The sequence below is a fragment of the Schistocerca americana genome, chromosome 7 (genome assembly GCF_021461395.2).
Source record: "Schistocerca americana isolate TAMUIC-IGC-003095 chromosome 7, iqSchAmer2.1, whole genome shotgun sequence".
In the NCBI taxonomy this organism is placed as follows: domain Eukaryota; kingdom Metazoa; phylum Arthropoda; class Insecta; order Orthoptera; family Acrididae; genus Schistocerca; species Schistocerca americana.
This window is the reverse complement of record NC_060125.1, coordinates 349,730,296-349,751,617: the sequence shown is the minus strand read 5'-3', so window position 1 is coordinate 349,751,617 and position 21,322 is coordinate 349,730,296. Positions and strand designations below refer to the sequence as shown.

Genomic DNA, 21,322 nt, shown 5'->3' with positions numbered 1-21,322 from the left:
TATAAAAATGCAGTAAATGAAGCAGGCAAAAAGGAATACAAACGTCTCAAAAATGTGATCGACAGGAAGTGCAAAATGACTAAGCAGGGATGGCTAGAGGACAAATGTAAGGACGTAGAGGCTTATCTCACTAGGGGTAAGATAAATACTGCCTACAGGAAAATTAAAGAGACCTTTGCAGAAAGGAGAACCACTTGCATGAATATCAAGAGCTTTGATGGAAACCCAGTTCTAAGCAAAGAAGGGAAAGCAGAAAGGTGGAAGGAGTATATAGAGGGTCCCAAGGGCGGTGTACTTGAGGACAATATTATGGAAATGGAAGAGGATGTAGATGAAGATGAAATGGGAGATACGATACTGCGTGAAGAGTTTGACAGAGCACTGAAAGACCTGAATCGAAACAAGGCCCCCGGAGTAGACAACATTCCATTGGAACTACTGACGGCCTTGGGAGAGCCAGTCCTGACAAAACTCTACCATCTGGTGAGCAAGATGTATGAAACAGGCTAAATACCCTCAGACTTCAAGAAGAATATAATAATTCCAATCCCAAAGAAAGCAGGTGTTGACAGATGTGAAAATTACCGAACAATCTGTTTAATAAGCCACAGCTGCAAAATACTAACACGAATTCTTTACAGACGAATGGAAAAACTGGTAGAAGCGGACCTCGGGGAAGATCAGTTTGGATTCCATAGAAATACTGGAACACGTGAGGCAATACTGACCTTACGACTTATCTTAGAAGAAAGATTAAGGAAAGGCAAACCTACGTTTCTAGCATCTGTAGACTTAGAGAAAGCTTTTGACAATGTTGACTGGAACTCTTTCAAATTCTGAAGGTGGCAGGGGTAAAATACAGGGAATGAAAGGCTATTTACAATTTGTACAGAAAACAGATGGCAATTATAAGAGTCGAGGGGTATGAAAGGGAAGCAGTGGTTGGGAAGGGAGTGAGACAGGGTTGTAGCCTCTCCCCGATGTTATTCAATCTGTATATTGAGCAAGCAGTGAAGGACACAAAAGAAAAGTTTAGAGTAGGTATTAAAATCCATGGAGACGAAATAAAGGCTTTGAGGTTCACCGATGACATTGTAATTCTGTCAGAGACAGTAAAGGACTTGGAAGAGCAGTTGAATGGAATGGACAGTGTCTTGAAAGGAGGGTATAAGATGAACATCAACAAAAGCAAAACGAGGATAATGGAATGTAGTCGAATTAAATCTGGTGATGCTGCCGGAATTAGATTAGGAAATGAGACATTTAAAGTAGTAAAGGAGTTTTGCTATTTGGGGGGCAAAATAAATGATGATGGTCGAAGTAGAGAGGATATAAAATGTAGACTGGCAACGGCAAGGAAAGCTTTTCTGAAGAAGAAACATTTGTTAACATCGAGTATAGATTTAGGTGTCAGCAAGTAGTTTCTGAAGGTATTTGTATGGAGTGTAGCCATGTATGGAAGTGAAACGTGGATGATAAATAGTTGAGGCAAGAAGAGAATTGAAGCTCTCGAAATGTGGTGCTACAGAAGAATGCTGAAGATTAGATGGGTAGATCACATAACTAATGAGGAGGTATTGAATAGAATTGGGGAGAAGAGGAGTTTGTGGCACAACTAGACCAGAAGAAGGGATCAGTTGGTAGGACATGTTCTGAGACTTCGAGGGATCACCAATTTAGTATTGGACGGCAGTGTGGAGTGTAAAAACCATAGAGGGAGACCAAGAGATGAATACACTAAGCAGATTCAGAAGAATGTAGGCTGCAGCAGGTACTGGGAGATGAAGAAGCTTGCACAGGATAGAGTAGCATGGAGAGCTGCATCAAACCAGTCTCAGGACTGAAGACCACAACAACAACAACCCTTGTACACTGCATACCTCATTCTCTTATATGTATTACTGGTTTTACCTGTTTAATTAAGGCCAGATATCAGCTTTGTGTGGAATAACTACATTTATATGTATCTTTCAACATTTAGCAACACTTTCAACACTGCTGAAACTATAGTCACTCCCTGACCCACTACAACCTATCTAAAGTTCAAATGCTGCCGATCAAGTTCCCAATGGCATCTTCATGGAACTATGCTTTAAATTTCACTAAAAGACTATAGTCTCCTTGCAGTAAAAGTACTTATATGACTGATGCAATGTGAGTACAATTCTATGCTTTCTACTTTTCTTAAAAAAAAGGTGTGCACCTAATCAAATTACAGACCACTCCTTTATTAAAAAGGTGTCATCATTCTGGTTTTGTGGGAAATTCTTGACAGTCTTTCCCAGTCATTGTTCACAGTTTCTGATTCCATTTTCTTTTTTTCCAAATTACACTTAACAATTGGGAACAACTCTAAATCCTAACAAAAATGAATGTATTACACCTCACAGAAAAGGATTAAAAAATATAAAACAATTAGAGGAACAAAATTGTCATATATTTGCCTATGACTTTCAATATATTTATAATACTATGTCACAGTGTTTAAAAATTAAGACTCTTCAGTGACAGATGAAATTAAAACTTGAAGCTACATCAAAATGATTAACATATCCATGTAGAATAATTGCTGTGTCTTTCAGAACATTTTCTCTAATTTTTAAAAAATATATTTGTGAATATGCTAACTTTCACAGTTCATTTTCTAAGGAGTATAAGACTCTTCAGTTACATCTCTTACAAGGTTCTTATTTCACTAAGTCATTTTACTTTGAGTAATGTTTAGCATTTAAAAATAACAGAGTATTATAGTTTAAATATTCTGTGCATATATCTGATGGAAGGTTTAAACACTACAGCAAACTTTCTCACTTGTCTGACTTCTGATAGCAAATATGAAACTACACTTTCTGTGTAGTTGTCTTTTGCATTTATATTTTACCATATGTAACAATAATTATGAAAACAATTCATGTCACCAATGAAATATCAACTATCACAGATATGTAACAAGCACACAAGTATTTTCCAGTCCCAGTCTCTTGGTTCATAATAAAAACAATGCCACTCTCATTATAGTAAAACTTCTTAAAAATACTAATGACTTGAAAGTGTAAAAATATTATGTAATTGCTTCATCAGTGTTTCATGAAAACTAGACCAACAGTCCAAGTAGAAACCTAACAGTGAACTTTTAATGTGGTCACTGTAATTGTTAGCACAAACATTGTTTTTGCATGCTTCATAGAAGAATCTTCTGTTATCTGTTCTCAGATTTGAACCAGTGCCTAGGGAGAGCTAAATAACAAAACTTCATGTCAGTTCATGAGATTCTGTTGTCTCATTTATTTTCTTGGTTTCTGTAAAAGAGGGCTGATGACATCTCCCAGTGTACAACTAATATTCTTGATCTGGATTTTTCTACAAAAGACATATTTAAAATTACATATATCAACATAATCTAGGAGACAGGAGAGATGAAGACACACATATTCCTGAGTAGCACACCACCATTTCAGGTACATGATATGGAATGCTTTAAGTTTCTAACAAACATTTGAAGTCTTGAGATGCTATGTAAAACACTACCAAATAACATGACATCAGACAAAATTGTTACACTATCAAAAACTGTTTAGAGCATTCATATAGAAGGCACTTCATGCTTTTGATATATTTCCCCTTAACTTGTGAAAGAAATGAAATCACTCTGAGCAGTCTGAGAACTCCTCTCATTACATTTTGAGTAATATTTTTACTTCATGCTTTTTATTCATTTGTACTCTTCCAAGTAAGGAGACCATTTTTATGAAGTTCTTTATCAATCATCATGGTAAAATGATATGAGAACATTAAAACCGAGTGTTGTCTGGCATCTTCATGAAGTAGGCAATGTGGTCAGGGCTAACATGGTAATGGTGCAACCAGCGACTGCCCTTGCGCAGGCTCCCATCAATTCCATCTCTCCAGACACCTGCAGGAAGGTAGACTTCTCGATGCACAGCACCAGGCTCCAGTACTGGTGCCACAAGTATCTCATCACCAACAGAGAACTGATCTAGCACGCGATGACAGGTGTGATCTGCTGGATCCAACATCCATAGAGGTCGGATGACTGGTAGGCCTGACACCAGGGCCATTTCTGTGAACTTCTTCAACACTGGAGTAACCTACAAGAAGAAATATCACATGCTGAGCAATGGGAAGAAGACCGTGGGAAACAAACCAAGGACAAAGAGACCAAATTAAACTGCTTAAATAAAAAAAAATTAGTTTATCTTCATACCTGTGAATGTGTATGGGGTTAGATTCATAGAGAGAATAGTATGAACGAATAAATCATAAAAAACTAAGCAAAAATTACTTCACTATGAAATAAAATAAACATAGTCTGTTCAAAAATGCACATGTATGAAAGCAAAGTGTTCTGCCTGATAACATTCAACACACATTGCTCTGCCCTGTGCATTGTCAAATGTGTGAATTGTCCTTGGTATGCTGTCCACAGAGTGTCAAGACATTTCTGATCAAGCTTGTTACACTATTTGGTAGCTTCCCTCCTCAGTAGGAAAAATATAATAAGCCCAGTCTCATGAGAAACATGTAATGGATCACTAACTGAAGGCATTTTTTTTAGAGAGACTGAAATATGCCACTGCCAAACCCCTGTTTGAGAAAGATGGTATGAAAGACGTCAATAACAACCAACCTATTTCATTGCTGAGCTCATGACACAATTTTTGAGAAGGTGATGTGTTCTAGAATGGTATCTTACCTTTCAAAAAATAATATCCTCAGCAAATTACAGATTGGGTGTCAGAAGAGCTACTCGCTGAGATTATATTTACATGACCACTCACCAAATTTTACAATTATTAAATAACAAAATAGTGATGGTAGATATTTTCTGTGACCTATCTAAGGCATTTTACTGTGTGAATCACAATATTCTACTACATAAATGGGCATTTTAAGGAACTGATAGTATAGCCAATGAATGGATAATGTCAAATCTAACAAAAACAATGCAGAACGTTGTACTTAGTAATTCAGCTAATATAGTAAAGGGGCTGAATCTGAGGTCCACCGCTGTCCCTCATTATGTAAAGAATCTTTCATCTACTACATAAAAAGCAGAATTAGTTCTTTTTGTGGATGACACTAGTATTGTAATAAATCCAAGGATACATACAGAAACAGAAAAAATGGTAAAAAATGTTCTTAAAAGGATCACTGACTGGTTTTCTGCCAATGGTCTCACACTCAATTTTATAAGGACACAACATATTCGGTCCTGAACATCTAGGGGTACTACAACAATGATAAGTGTAACATATGGTGAGTAAATAACAAATAAGACAAACTCCAGAATTCATAGTTGTACATTTTACTGCGAATTTAAACTGGAAAAAGCACATTTTGGAACCCATAAAACAACACAGTTCCCAAATACAGTAGTTCCACTTACAATCACTGCAAAACTTGGGGAGATACAAATCAGTATGTTGACACGTTTTGTATATTTTCATTCAATAATGTAATATGTTCTATAGTAACTCACCTTTCAGAAAGAAAATTTTCTATGTCAAAAACATGCTGTGAGATAACATGTGGTACTCATCCATGATCATCTAGCAGACAACTGTTTAAAGAGTTGGGCATTCTGAATACTGCTTCACAGTATATTTATTCCCTCATGAAGTTCATTGTAAATAATCCACTGAATGTAATTACTATACCAGAAAGCAATATGACATTCATTACTCCACAATAAGGTTGTCTTTATCACTTACCTAGTGATATAAAATATCTGACAGACAGCAAAGTAAAATTTGAAAACAAACTGAAAAAGCTTCTCTGTGATTATTCCTTCTATTCCACAGAATAATTTCTGTTATTGCAATGCATAAAAGGTGGTGCATAGGAATTACTAACTCACATCTATATGTTCAGCATGTAGCTACATTTAAAAATTAATTTGTGATGTGAATGTAAAATGACTCATTGACATGCAAAATAATCCATGGAACATAAAACTAACTAACTATATAACTAACTAATCAAACAATGGAAAATCCAGGATGGAATGTAACAATACCAGAGAAGGAAAGTTGCCACTCACCATATAGCAGAGTTGCTGAGTCACGATAGGCACAATAAAAAGATTCACACACTCATAGCTTTCGACCATTAAGTAGCTCTCTGAGACTGCAGACGAGTGTGCAAGTTGCGTTTGCATGAGTGTGTGTGCGCGCGCGCGTGTGTGTGTGTGTGTGTGTCTACTGCTGACGAAGGCTTAATGGCAGAAAGGTATGAGTGTGTGAATCCTTTTAGTGTGCCTATGTGACTCAGCATCTCCACTACATAACTAACTAACTAACTAAGAACATCCAGAGTATGAGGCAGATTTAAATGATCGTGCATTGAAAGTTTCAAATGGTCTCATTCATGCCCAGTCCAGTTCACATTGGCAGATATTGCAAGTTATTCCATTCCTGTCCCATGGAGGAAATTCTTCACAAGGTGTGTTAATGCATAATCAACTCTAACAACAAACCCATTGTCAAAATACTGACTATACAATGCAGTGGGAACACTGATTTGCATCAGATCACCAAAGTTAAGTGCTGTCAGGCTTAGCCAACACTTGGATTGGAGATTGTCCTTGTCTGCTGTGCGCTGTTGCAAAGCAGGGCACATTCAGCCCTCATGAGGCAAAATGAGGAGCTACTTGACTGAGAAGTAGTGTTCTGGTCACAGAAACTGACAACAGCCAAGAGAGTGGTGTGGTGTTTACATGCCCCTCCATACCCACATCCAGTGATGCCTGTGAGATGAGGATGGCATGGCAGACATTTGGTAACACTGGGCCTTCATGGCCTGTTTGGGTGGAGGTTTCCTTTTTTTTTTTTTAGTTAAATTGCTCTACATCCTTCCTTATGCTCATTTGGACTTTTTTCAATCAATGTCTGTCAATCTGTCAATAAAACTTAGATTTCTCTTAAGACTGTGATACTATCTTTGGAGTGACTGACAAAGTTATACTGTCTGTCAACATGTATTACAAGCTGAAGGTCAGCTGTCAGACATTTCACCAAATGCTGATTATATTCAAGTCTTCCTGCAGTTCATACAAATTTGTTAATGACATAACCTTGTCAGGGGAAAATTGAGAAGCTGGAAACTTATTGAAACTAGAGTTACTCTCATCAAGCAAAAGGATGACATGTACTCTTTTTTTGTATGCTGGTCATATCCAGCAGCCATTTGCATATCTCATCAAATGTCTGAATTTTATTCTATATGAATCTAACATTTAAAATGTTTTGAATGATTTTATTTTTTATTTAATTTCTCCCTTGTTCCAAGTGTACATTTCTAATGGCGCGGCCCGACAAAGAAAACTGAAATGCCCAGAAGAGGGGGAGGAAACAAAATGAAACCTTATAGACTGAGAGGGTATGTGATCTTAGTGTAGCGATTACAAAACTGAGTCAAATTTACAGAGAACTTGGCAGTACAAGCTAACATATCAGTATGGTGTTGCACCCCCTCTGACCTGGATGCATCCACTAATTTGGTTGGTAGGGGTGTCATAATGCTGTTGTTTCCTCCCATAAGGCAAGCTAGCCCACAACTATTTTCTCCGATTCTTGATATCCTGGATACTGGCAATGGGTCAGAGATAACATTCATGCTCATCCAAGAAATGTTCTACTTGGGACAGATGTGTGGATCTTTCTGGCCATGGAAGTATCTCAACATTGTCCACACATGCATCATGTGTGGACAATGACAGGTCTTCTGAAAAATGGCCCTATGATACAGTCACATGAGAGATAATGCATGAGGATGCACCATATCCGTGATATACCATTGTGCTGTTAGAGTTCCCTCAGCCACTACCAGCTGTGAGTTGGAAACAACCAATGGCTCCCCACACCATGACACAAAGAGTGATTCCACTATGCCTCTTCAAATCATTTGAAGAATGGGACACCTCCCCAGGTCACCAACTTCTTACTGATGGTGGTCATTTGGCATAGTACAGAACCACAATCCTTCACTGAACACAATGCAGTGCCATTCATCAGCAGTCCCTGCTTCCTGGTTATGCTACCACTCCAAATGTGGCAGTTTGAGTTGTCACGTCAATGGCAGTCTTTGCATGGGACAGCAATTCCCTAGTCCAACCGCTAGTAGTCTCTGACCAAAGGTCTGGGATGACACAGAATGTTCCAGGGAGAACATTACTTGCTCTCAGATGGCAAGCACAGATGTGAATGGGTTATGATATGCATGGCACTCAATATGGTGATCCTCCCTGGTCAGACTTTGTAAACTGGAACCTTGACTATGAGTATGCTTGCCATCACATTATCATGCAGTCCTAAGTCATGTCTGAATGCCATTTGAATATTGCTTGGTTCAAGCCGCCTACCAAATGGAGACCCACATAAGGCACCTTTCAAACTCTGTCAGGTGATGATAACACTGTCTCACATGAGTATATGAAAACTCAACATCTGATGCTGTTCACATATCATATATATTCTACCAATCTGGGGAACAACACTAAACACCAACAAAGCTAATGCACTCTGATGGAAGTTGTACATTATGTGTTCAAAAGTATCCGGGCACCCCCAAAAACATACGTTTTTCATGTTAGGTGCATTGTGCTGCCACCTACTCCATATCAGCGACCTCATTAGTCATTAGACATCGTGAGAGAGCAGAATGTGGTGCTCCGCAGAACTGATGGACTTCGAATGTGGTCAGGTGATTGGGTGTCACTTGTGTCATACATCTGTACGTGAGATTTCCAAAGTCCTAAACATCCCTATCTCCACTGTTTCCAGTGTGTTAGAGAAGCGGAAATGTGAAGGGATACTACAGCACAAAAGTGTACAGGCCGACCTCGTCTGTTGACTGACAGAGACTGCCAACAGTTGAAGAAAGTTGTAATGTGTAATAGGCAGACATCTATACAGACCATCACACAAGAACCACTGCAAGTATTGGGACAGTTATGTGGGAGGTGAGAAAACTTGGATTTCTTGTTCGAGCAGCTTCTCATAAGTCACACATCATGCCGGTAAATGCCAAACGACGCCTAGGAGCATAAACATTGGATGATTGAACAGTGGAAAAATGTTATGTGGAGTGATGAACCACGGTACACAATCTGGTGATCAAATGGCAGGGTGTGGGTATGGTGAATACCCGGTGAATATCATCTGCCAGTGTGTATCATCTGCCAGTGTGTGTAGTGCCAACAGTAAAATTCGGAGGCAGTGGTGTTATGGTGTGGTCATGTTTTCATGGAGGGGCCATGCACCCCTTATTGTTTCACATGGCACTATCACAGCACAGGCCTACACTGATGTTTTAAGCACCTTCTTGCTTCCCACTGTTGAAGAGCAATTTGGGGATGGTGACTCTATCTTTCAACATGACTGAGCACCTGTTCATAATGCACGGCCTGTGGCAGAGTGGGTACACAACAATAACATGCCTGTAATGGACTGGTCTGCACAGAGTCCTGACCAGAATCCTACAGAACACGTGTGGGATGTTTTGGAATGTCGACTTCGTGCCAGGCCTCACTAACTGACATCGATACCTCTCCTCAGTGCAGCACTCTTTGAAGAATGGGCAATCATTCCCTAAGAAACCTTCCACCCTGCGCGAGTGGAAGATTTCATCAAGGCTAAGGGTGGGCCAACACCACATTGAATTCCAGCATTACTGATGGGGGGCGCCATGAACTTGTAAGTCATTTTCAGCCAGGTGTCCAGATACTTTTGATCACATAGTGCATCTTTCACATAAAATTGCAATTACAGTCATTTACTTATCAATCATTGGTGTGTATATGTAAGAAGTTACATTGACATCCAGCAATGCCTTCTTGGTGCTTCACCTTTTTTGTCAGGTGGTGTAATTTAACAATGAAAAATCCTTTAAATTTGAAACAAGTATAGTATTAAATGAGCCCATGAAGTGTGAAAGAAATAGTTCCAAGTGATTCAGTATTAACCTCAAATATCTGGGTCATGGTTGGAAAGTTAGAGTTAGACTGTGGTGTGAGTAAGAAAAAATATCACTGTCATGTTTCTTTCTATTGGCTATTATTTTCTGTAATACTAATTTCTTGAGAAAAACTTGCAGTTAGCTCATTGGCAGGGACCAGTGAAAGAACTACTGGGTAGTGTTTGTAACAGGAATAAGAAGAGGAAGCGTAAATTTCAGGGTAACAAAAGCAAAAATATCCTTATTTTAAAGAAGGGTGTTGTGGCAGTTAGGCAAAATGTAAAATGTGTAACAGCTTTTACGATTATTGGAAACAAAAGGTCTGGGGATCTTGAGAGAAATTTGAGTAGTGGAAAGAACAATGTCATTGTTTGTAGAAAACAGTTTGCCTGTTTAGAAGAAAGTTCAAGTTGTAGAGGTGCTTATGACATTTCACTTAGTAAATACCTTTCTGAGAGTTCTTTCCTTTTCAAAAATTATCCTCCTTTTCTTTAATAAACACCCTACTTTAAAAATTTTCCATATGGTAACCCTAGTTGAAATGTCACCTCAAGACTATACTTCTCTTTGATTAGAGATGATATGTACAGCTTGCAATTTCATACAATTATAAGTATTTTACTGAGTTGACAACTTCTCATTGTTGACAAAAACTGGCAAAATTTTAGAGAATGATTAACTATAAAGTGTAATTATAAAAAGAAAATCATGCCATGCATGGTAAAGGGGTTCCTTGATCTCCTCAGGTTCACTCTCTCCCTCTACCCAACACACTTTGTTCAGTTTATCCGCAACACTTGGCTGCCCAGCTAATGCTTCATTGGCACTCTGGATATTTTTATCATCTGTGCCTTCACAAGCAGAAATTTGTAATCTAAATGCGAATATGATTTCTAATTATAACACACTGTCCCCAAAATTTAAGAACGAGCTAGATAAAGTAATGTACCAAACATGAACTACTCCATGGAGATATATTAAAGTGTGGGGTCATGTTGCTGGAGGTTTTCCAGTTGTGCACAGAAAATTGGATGTCACATGGCATCAGGTCAGCATGACTATAGTGCCAAATTGGAGTGTCCCTGTAATACAAGGTGGTTGAAGGAATGGAAAAGACAGTATGTGTCAAAGAACTAAAAAGAAACAACATCAAAAACTTACAAATACCGGAAAAAAGCTCTTTTAAGAATAAAATACTAATTTATTATATCCGTATGCAACTTTGACTTGACTTAGCAGTTTATGTAGGCATGGCATACACACAGTTGATTTTTCAATTAAATATGATTTATTGTACCATTAACTAGTTTTTGAGCCACTGCAGGCTCATCATCAGAGGGAAGTATGGTACCAGAGGGAAGTATGGTACCATGCTTTTAATTGTTTCACACTTTGTAACAATTCACTCTGTTAGTTTACTGTTACCTTTGTTCTTAATTATTATTATTATTAGTTGTAGTAGTAGTATATTGCCATGTTTCTACAGACAAAAGTTCAATTCATGTACACATCCCAGCTCTCAGGGAGAAGAAATAATAAAAGTTGATATTACACATATTTTTAACAGGGTCAGAACTGGAGTTCTTTTATGACGCCATTCGCCTGCAAAGATCTTAAAAATGTTTCATACACCCACGTCTAGGACCCCACCCCCCGCAAACCATCATATGGGCGCCCTTGAGTCTGTTTCAATTCTTGTAAATATGTTATTCTATGATATAATGCATCTCTTGTCAAAGATAACAATGCAGCTAAATGGAATCACTAGCATCCGCAAACTTGTTGTATTTACGTTCGATGTCCATTTACCATAAAACCTTTTTCGTAAACATTTTGTTAACTTAAGCCTAAATTTCCTATACTTTCGCCAGCGCAACAACCTTAGCGTCAAACTGCATTTGGTCTAGAAAATAATGTTCCTGTAATACCGTCATCCGACGACAGTCCTGCAGTGCCTCAAAAATTACTTAATCGTAAAATAAATGGTATTAAATTCAGAAATTGGCCGGTTTCGAATAGGTTTCGTGCTCTTAGGATTCCGTACAAACTTATTTATGTGTATAGACAGTCGATCCGTTCCGAGAATCGAGGGTCTCGACAGTTTTTGACTCTTATCTACGTTGATACTGGCAAGATACCGACCCAAGGGATTAAAAGACTTCCGAGAATGTTTCAGTTTCAAGCTTGAATGCGAACAACAAGTCACAAAATAAATATTTTTTCCGTATGATATAATTATAAATTAACAGTTTTAGGATATTTTTTCCTTGTTAATACTGTGTTACCTTGGTTCCTGCCAAATTTCTTGATTGGAGGTGGACGGGAAGTACCCTATATGTTTTGGTGAGCGAGGTTGCGAGTATCAAAATAGGAGTATGTGACATAAATGGCCGTATCTTTTGATTGCATTGACCTAGAACAACCACTTTTTTACATCGCCAAGGAACAATAGACCCTAATACACTCCTGGAAATGGAAAAAAGAACACATTAACACCGGTGTGTCAGACCCACCACACTTGCTCCGGACACTGCGAGAGGGCTGTACAAGCAATGATCACACGCACGGCACAGCGGACACACCAGGAACCGCGGTGTTGGCCGTCGAATGGCGTTAGCTGCGCAGCATTTGTGCACCGCCGCCGTCAGTGTCAGCCAGTTTGCCGTGGCATACGGAGCTCCATCGCAGTCTTTAACACTGGTAGCATGCCGCGACAGCGTGGACGTGAACCGTATGTGCAGTTGACGGACTTTGAGCGAGGGCGTATAGTGGGCATGCGGGAGGCCGGGTGGACGTACCGCCGAATTGCTCAACACGTGGGGCGTGAGGTCTCCACAGTACATCGATGTTGTCGCCAGTGGTCGGCGGAAGGTGCACGTGCCCGTCGACCTGGGATCGGACCGCAGCGACGCACGGATGCACGCCAAGACCGTAGGATCCTACGCAGTGCCGCAGGGGACCGCACCGCCACTTCCCAGCAAATTAGGAACACTGTTGCTCCTGGGGTATCGGCGAGGACCATTCGCAACCGTCTCCATGAGGCTGGGCTACGGTCCCGCACACCGTTAGGCCGTCTTCCGCTCACGCCCCAACATCGTGCAGCCCGCCTCCAGTGGTGTCGCGACAGGCGTGAATGGAGGGACGAATGGAGACGTGTCGTCTTCAGCGATGAGAGTCGCTTCTGCCTTGGTGCCAATGATGGTCGTATGCGTGTTTGGCGCCGTGCAGGTGAGCGCCACAATCAGGACTGCATACGACCGAGGCACACAGGGCCAACACCCGGCATCATGGTGTGGGGAGCGATCTCCTACACTGGCCGTACACCACTGGTGATCGTCGAGGGGACACTGAATAGTGCACGGTACATCCAAACCGTCATCGAACCCATCGTTCTACAATTCCTAGACCGGAAAGGGAACTTGCTGTTCCAACAGGACAATACAAGTCCGCATGTATCCCGTGCCACCCAACGTGCTCTAGAAGGTGTAAGTCAACTACCCTGGCCAGCAAGATCTCCGGATCTGTCCCCCATTGAGCATGTTTGGGACTGGATGAAGCGTCGTCTCACGCGGTCTGCACGTCCAGCACGAACGCTGGTCCAACTGAGGCGCCAGGTGGAAATGGCATGGCAAGCCGTTCCACAGGACTACATCCAGCATCTCTACGATCGTCTCCATGGGAGAATAGCAGCCTGCATTGCTGCGAAAGGTGGATATACACTGTACTAGTGCCGACATTGTGCATGCTCTGTTGCCTGTGTCTATGTGCCTGTGGTTCTGTCAGTGTGATCATGTGATGTATCTGACCCCAGGAATGTGTCAATAAAGTTTCCCCTTCCTGGGACAATGAATTCACGGTGTTCTTATTTCAATTTCCAGGAGTGTATGTGACAAATTTCCACTTGATACATCCACCCGTCCCTGAGAAAAATGGTTGTGCGGAAAAGTCGGACACACAAACAGACCGACAGACCGATAGACGTACAACAAAGTGATCCCATAAGGGTTCCATTTTTACCGATCGAGGTACGGAACCATAAAAAGAGACTGGCTGCATATCATACCTACATCCCATAAGGGTTCCATTTTTACCGATCGATGTACGGACCCATAAAAAAGGACTGGCTGCATATCGTACCTACATAAACCGACAGTAAAATACTAAATTTAGATGACTTTCTGGGCAGAATAAATAAGAAATCAGGAACAACATGGACGAAAGAAAGGAAACGTTACCGTGTGGAGAAGTACTGGAAAAATAGCAAACGACAGAGAAAGACAAAGAACTGTCGTTACGTGATCCTGGATAGTCCATATGAAGATAAATAAAAAATGGTTCCAATACATTTTTAGGAGAGGGTGTCTCACAGCTCTCATACATTTGAAAATTTTCTCATTATCGTCTTGAGCTGTTGGTAAAGTACTTTACTTATAAAACCAGTTTCAGTCGTTTGACTGTAATCAGGTTCTCACATAAAAGTATTCACAGTGCTGTCTTAGGCGAAACATAAAATCGTAATCGTCATGTGATAAAACTTGAATAATACACTGCTATCATATCGTAAGACAAATTATGTCGTCAATCTCCAGGGTGGTCCATTGATCGTGGCCGGGCCAAATATCTCACGAAATAAGCGTCAAACGAAACGTGTCTAGCTTGAAGGCGAAAATCAGATGGCGCTATGGTTGGCCCGCTAGATGGCGCTGCCATAGGTCAAACGGATATCAAGTGCGTTTTTTTTTTTTAATATCAACCCCATTTTTATTACATATTCGTGAAGTACGTAAAGAAATATGAATGTTTTAGTTGGACCACTTTTTTCGCTTTGTGATAGATGGCGCTGTAATAGTCACAAACATATGGGTCACAATTTTTTAGATCAACAGTGGGTAACAGGTAGGTTTTTTAAATAAAAATACTGAACGCAGGTACGTTTAAACATTTTATTCCGGTTGTTCCTATGTGATGCATGTACCTTTGTGAACTTATCATTTCTGAGAACGCATGCTGTTACAGCGAGATTGCCTGTAAATATCACATTAATGCAATAAATGCTCAAAATGATGTCCCTTAAACCTCAATGCATTTGCCAATACGTGTAACGACATTCCTCTTAACAGCGAGTAGTTCGCCTTCCGTAATGTTCGAACATGCATTGTCAATGCGCTGACGCATGTTGTCAGGGCGTTGTCGGTGGATCACGACAGCAAATATCCTTCAACTTTCCCCACAGAAAGAAATCCGGGGACGTCAGATCCGGTGAACGTGCATGCCATGGCATGGTGCTTCGACGACGAATCCACCTGTCATGAAACATGCTACTCAATACCGCTTCAACCGCACGCGAGCTATGTGCCGGACATCCATCATGTTGGAAGTACATCGCCATTCTGTCATGCAGTGAAACATCTTGTACTAACATCGGTAGGACATTACGTAGGAAATCAGCATACATTGCACCATTTAGATTGCCATCGATAAAATGGGGGCCAGTTATCCTTCCTCTCATAATGCCGCACCATACATTAACCCGCCAAGGTCGCTGATGTTTCACTTTTCGCAGCCATCGTGGATTTTCCGTTGCCCAATAGGGCACATTATGCCCGTTTGCGTTACCGCTGTTGGTGAATGACAGTTAGTCGTTAAATAGAACGCGTACAAAAAATCTGTCATTGTCCTGTAATTTCTCTTGTGCCCAGTGGCAGAACTGTACACGACGTTCAAAACCGTCGCCATGCAATTCCTTGTGCATAGAAATATGGTATGGGTGCAATCGATGTTGATGTAGCATTCTCAACACCGACGTTTTTGAGATTCCTATTTGTCTACTACTAATGTGCGGATCAGCCGCGACAGCAGCTAAACACATACTTGGGCATCATCATTTGTTGCAGGTCGTGGTTGACTTTTCACATGTGGCTGAACACTTCCTGTTTCCTTAAATAACGTAAGTATCCGGCGAACGGTTCGGACACTTGGATGATGTCGTCCAGGATACCGAGCAGCATACATAGCAGACGCCCGTTGAGCATTTTGATCACAATAGCCATACATCAACACGAAATCGACCTTTTCCGCAATTGGTAAACGGTCCATTTTAACACGGGTAATGTATCACGAAGCAAATACCGTCCGCACTGGCGGAATGTTACGTGATACCACGCACTTATACGTTTGTAACTATTACAGCACCATCTGTCACAAAGCGAAAAAAGTGGTCCAGCTAAAACATTCATATTTCTTCACGTACTACACAATTATGTAATAAAAATGGGGGTTCCTATTTAGAAAAACGCAGTTGATATCCGTTTCACCTATGGCAGCGCCATCTAGCGGGCCAACCATAGCGCCATCTGGATTCCCCCTTCAAGCTAGACGAGTTTCGTTCTTTGTACTCGTAGTTTTTTCGTTTGATGCTTATTTCGTGAGATATTTGGCCGGTCACTATCAATGGATCACCATGTATAAAAACTGTGTTATGGAGTGTACTTAGTCCTGTAAAACTACACTGAGGTGGCGAAAGTCATGGGACACCTCCAAACGCCGTGTCGAGCCTCCTCCTTCCTGGCATAACGCAGCAACTCGACATGGCAGTATGTTGTGCACGAACTGACCTCTCAATTACATCCCATAAATATCCGACGGGAGCCGTGTCAGGCGATCCTGGTGGCTAGATCATTTGCTCGAATTGTCCAGAATTTTCTTTAAACCAGTTGGGAACATTTCTGGCGCAGTGACATGACATCGTTGTTTGGGAACACAAAGTCCGTAAATGGCTGCAAATGGTCTCCAAGCTACCAAACTTAACCATTTCCAGTCAGTGTTTAATTAGTGTGACCAGAAGACTGACTCCATTGCATGTAAACACAGTGTACACCATTATGGAGCCACCACCAGCTTGCACCGTACCTCGTTGACAACTTAGGTCCTTGGTTTTGTAGTGCCTGTGGACACTCGATCCCCTCCATTGGCTCTTAGCAACTGAAATGAAGACTCACCTGGCCCGGCCACGTTGTTCCACTGGTCTAGGATCCAAGTGATATGGTCACAAGCCTAGAAGAGACGCTGCAGGCGATGTCGTGCTGTTAGCAAAGGTACTCGCATCTGTCGCCTGCTGCCATAGCCCATTAACACCAAAATTCGCCTCATTGTTCTAAACGATAAATTCGTCGTCGTCCCACATTGATTGCTGCGGTGATTTCATGCAATGTTGCTTGTCTGTTGGCACTGACAACTCTACGCAAACACCGCTGCTCTCGGTCGTTAAGTGAAGGCCGTAAGCCACTGTGTAGTCCGTGGTAAGAGGCAATGCCCGAAATCTGGTATTCTCGGCACACTCTTGATGCTGTAGATCGGAATATTGAATTCCCTAATGATTTCTGAAATGTAATGTCCCATGTGTCTAGCACAAACTACCATTCTGCGTTCGAAGTCTGTTAATTCCAGTCATGTTGGACACCTTTTCACCTGAATAACCCGAGTACAAATAACAGCTCCACCAATGCAGTGCCCTTTTACAAATGGTTCAAATGGCTCTGAGCACTATGGGACTTAACTTCTGAGGTCATCAGTCCCCTAGAACTCAGAACTACTTAAACCTAACTAACCTAAGGACATCACACACATCCAGGTCCGAGGGAGGATTCGAACCTGCGACCGTAGCAGTCGCGCGTTTCCAGACTCTAGCGTCTACAACCGCCCTTTTACACCTTGTTTACGTGATACTACTGTCATCTGTATATGTGCATATTGCTAACCCATGATTGTTGTCACATCAGTGTTAACACTGAACAGATTCACGCCACACATTTACACTGATATTACACTGTGATAACAGTCTATTATTCATGGTTTTACACCTGACAATAACTATTTATACACAGAAGAGCTAAAGAAACTGGCACACCAGCCTAATATCGTGTAGGGCCCCTGCGAGCACAGAGAAGTGCTGCAACACGACGTCGCATGGACTCGACTAATGTTTGAAGTAACGCTGGAGGGAATTGACACCATGAATCCCGCTGGCTGTCCATAAATCCGCAAGAGTATGAGCGGGTGGAGATCTCTTCCGAACAGCACTTCGCAAAGCATCCCAGATATCCTCCATAATGTTCATGCCTGGGAAGTTTGGTGGCCAGCGAAAGTGTTTAAACTCAGAAGAGCGTTCCTGAAGTCACTCTGCAGTAATTCTGTATGTGTGGGTTGTCGTATTGTCCTGCTGGAATTAACCAATTCCGTCGTAATGTACAATGCACATGCTTGGATGCAAGTGATCAGACAGAACGCTTACGTACATGTCACCTGTCAGGGTCATGTTGTCATGTTTGACCCACACCTTTACAGAGTCTCCACCTGCTTGAACAGTCCCCTGCTGACATGCAGGGTCCATGGGTTCATGAGGTTGTCTCCATATCAATACACGTCCATATGCTTGATACAATTTGAAATGAGACTCGTCCGACCAGGCAACATGTTTCCAGTCATCAACAGTCCAATTTTGACAGAGCCCAGGCGAGGCATAAAATTTTGTGTCGTGCAAGTCATCAAGGGTACATGAGTGGGCCTTCGGCTCTGTATGCCCATATCGATGATGCATCGTTGAATGGTTCACACGCCACGCTTGTTGGTGGCCCAGAATTTAAATCTGCAGCAATTTGCGGAAGGGTTACACTTCTGTCACGTTGAACGATTCTCTTCAGTCGTCGTTGGTCCCGACCTTGCAGGATGTTTTTCCGGGCACATCTATGTCGAAGATTTGATGTTTTACCGAATCCTTGATATTCACGGTACAGTCGTGAATTGGTCATACGGGAAAATTGCCACTTAATCGCTACTTCGGAGATGCTGTGTCCCACAGCTCGTGCGCCACGTTCAAACTCACTTAAATCTTGACAACCTGCTATTGTAGCAGCAGTAACCTATCTGACAACTGCACCAGACACTTGTTGTCTTATATAAGCGTTGCCGACCGCAGCGCCGTATTCTGTCTGTTTACATATCTCTGTATTTGAATACGCATGCCTATACCAGTTTCTTTGGCACTTCAGTGTATTTCGCCTAATACAAAGGTCACTCCAAAGGAAATGCACACTATTTTTTTAAGTCCATGTTTTAATCTACATGTTTGAAAGTTTTACAGTGTGTGGATACATCCTTTAGGAACAATATTTTCATTTCTCCAAATAATTTCCATCCCTCTCAACTGCCTTACGCCATCTTGGAACCAGCGCCTATATACCCGCACGGTAAAATTGTGGACCAACGTGTTGGCGCCACTCTTCGGCAGCGTGCACAAGGGAGTCATTATCTTCAAACCTTGTTCCACGAAGAGAGTCTTTCAAACTTTTTTAACGCTGACACTTTTAGTATTCTGCAAACACTTTCTTCCCCTATCCCAACGTAGCGTGACAATTCGTTCACTGTGATACATCTGTCAGCAGTCACCAGTTCGTTAACTCTCTGCACATTGCCTGGAGTGTGTGCAGTACGAGGCCTGCCGCTGCGAGGACAATCCTCAATATTGCTGTGCCCGCTTTCATCACGTAACCTGCTTGCCCACCGACTAGCTTTACTGCGATCGACAGCAGCATCTCCATACACTTTTTTAAACCTCTTGTGGATGTTTCCCACTGTCTCGTTTTCACAGCACAGGAATTCTATGACAGCACGTTGCTTCTGACGAACGTCAAGTGTAGCAGCCATTTTGAAGACATGCTGTAACGGCGCCACTCACGGGAACAGGTTGAACTAAGTTTGAGAACAAGCGGGAAGGATGTTTCTACACACAGTAATACTTTCACACATGCAGAATGAAAACTGTGTTTTTACAAAAATAGTGTGCATTTCTTTTGGAGTGACCCTCGTAGTTCTGTGTGAGAACCTGATAATGGTCAGATGACAGAAGCTGGTTGTATAAATAAAGTACTGTACCAGCAGGTTAAGTTGGTAACACGACTCTTTTAAAAAAAAGTGTTGTTTGTGGGATGGGAGAGAGGGCAACACGACCTCTCTCGAATTGGCGACTTAGTACAAGCACTGACCGTCTTGGCGCGCAGTGCGGTCAGCTCCTTGGCGACGTCGACGAGCTGCTCGTCGTAGGCGCTGGGCAGCAGGCGGTAGCGCACCACGGGCAGGAAGTGCACCAGCTGCAGCCAGCGGGCGTACAGCTCGCGGTCCGGCTCGCCGCCGTCCGCGCCCTCTGCCTGCAGGTCTCCGCCCGCCGCCCCCGGCATCACCAGCGGGTAGCCCGCCACGCCGTACGCCAGCATGGCCGGGATCACCGACTGCAGCGCCGCCCACGTGCCTGCGGCCAGCGGCAGCGACACGAACACCGGCGCCCGCGGCCGCCGCACCTGCGTCCCGTGTTTCACTTGTCACACGGCTCGCTCACAGGCACCAGTTTTATCGGTCGATTGACCGATCGATTTCGTGGCAGCCTACACACGTTGTGACTGACTGAACTCAGCGAATACAGCGCCGCCCCATTCGTATCGCTGACAGCGAGTTATTTATACAGTTCTATTAAAATGCCCAAAACGAATTGCAAAATGATTTAGATCAGATATCTGCATGGTGCGAAAAGTGGCAACTGACCCTGAATAAAGAAAAGTGTGAAGTTATTCACACGAGTACTAAAAGAAATCTGCTAAATTTCGATTACGCGATAAGTCACACAAATCTGAAGGCTGTAAATTCAACTAAATACTTAGGAATTACAATTACAAATAACCTAAATTGGAATGACCACATAGATAATGTTGTGGGTAGAGCAAACCGAAGGCTGCGATTCATTGGCAGAACACTTAGAACTTGCAACAGGTCTACTAATGAGAATTCTTACACCACGCTTGTCCACCCTATTCTGGAGTATTGCTGTGCGTTGTGGCATCCGCATCAGGCGAGACTGATGGATGACATCGAAAAAGTTCAAAGAAGGGCAGCTCGTTTAGTGTTGTCGCGAAATAGGAAAGGTAGTGCCACAGACATGATATGTGAATTGGTGTGGAAATCATTAACACAAAGGCCTTTTTCAAAATGGTTCAAATGGCTCCGAGCACTATGGGACTTAACAGCTGAGGTTATCAGTCCCCTGGAACTTAGAACTACTTAAACCTAACTAACCTAAGGACATCACACATATCCATGCCCGAGGCAGGATTCGAACCTGCGACCGTAGCGGTGACGCGGCTCCCGACTGTAGCGCCTAGAACCGCTCGGCCACTCCGGCCGGTGGAACGGTAGAGAGACAGCTTGAAGGTGGTTCACTGAACCCTCTGCCAGGCACTTTATTTTGAATAGCGGAGTAATCACGTAGATGTAGATGTACTTGATAGTTGACACTTCACGC

At 42.1% G+C, this 21,322-nt stretch overlaps 1 protein-coding gene across 1 annotated transcript in view; it reads right to left on the bottom strand.

The window, feature by feature from the left end:
- Positions 1–2,207: 2,207 nt before the first annotated feature.
- LOC124621875 (myogenesis-regulating glycosidase) overlaps positions 2,208–21,322 on the bottom strand; it is a 247,832-nt gene continuing 228,717 nt past the window's right edge. The window contains exons 10-11 of the mRNA XM_047147340.1: positions 20,016–20,327; positions 2,208–4,109 (exon numbers count right to left, since the gene is read on the bottom strand). Coding sequence (XP_047003296.1) covers positions 3,792–4,109; positions 20,016–20,327 — 630 coding nt within the window. The 3' untranslated portion in view covers positions 2,208–3,791. The remainder of the gene's footprint in view (positions 4,110–20,015; positions 20,328–21,322) is intronic.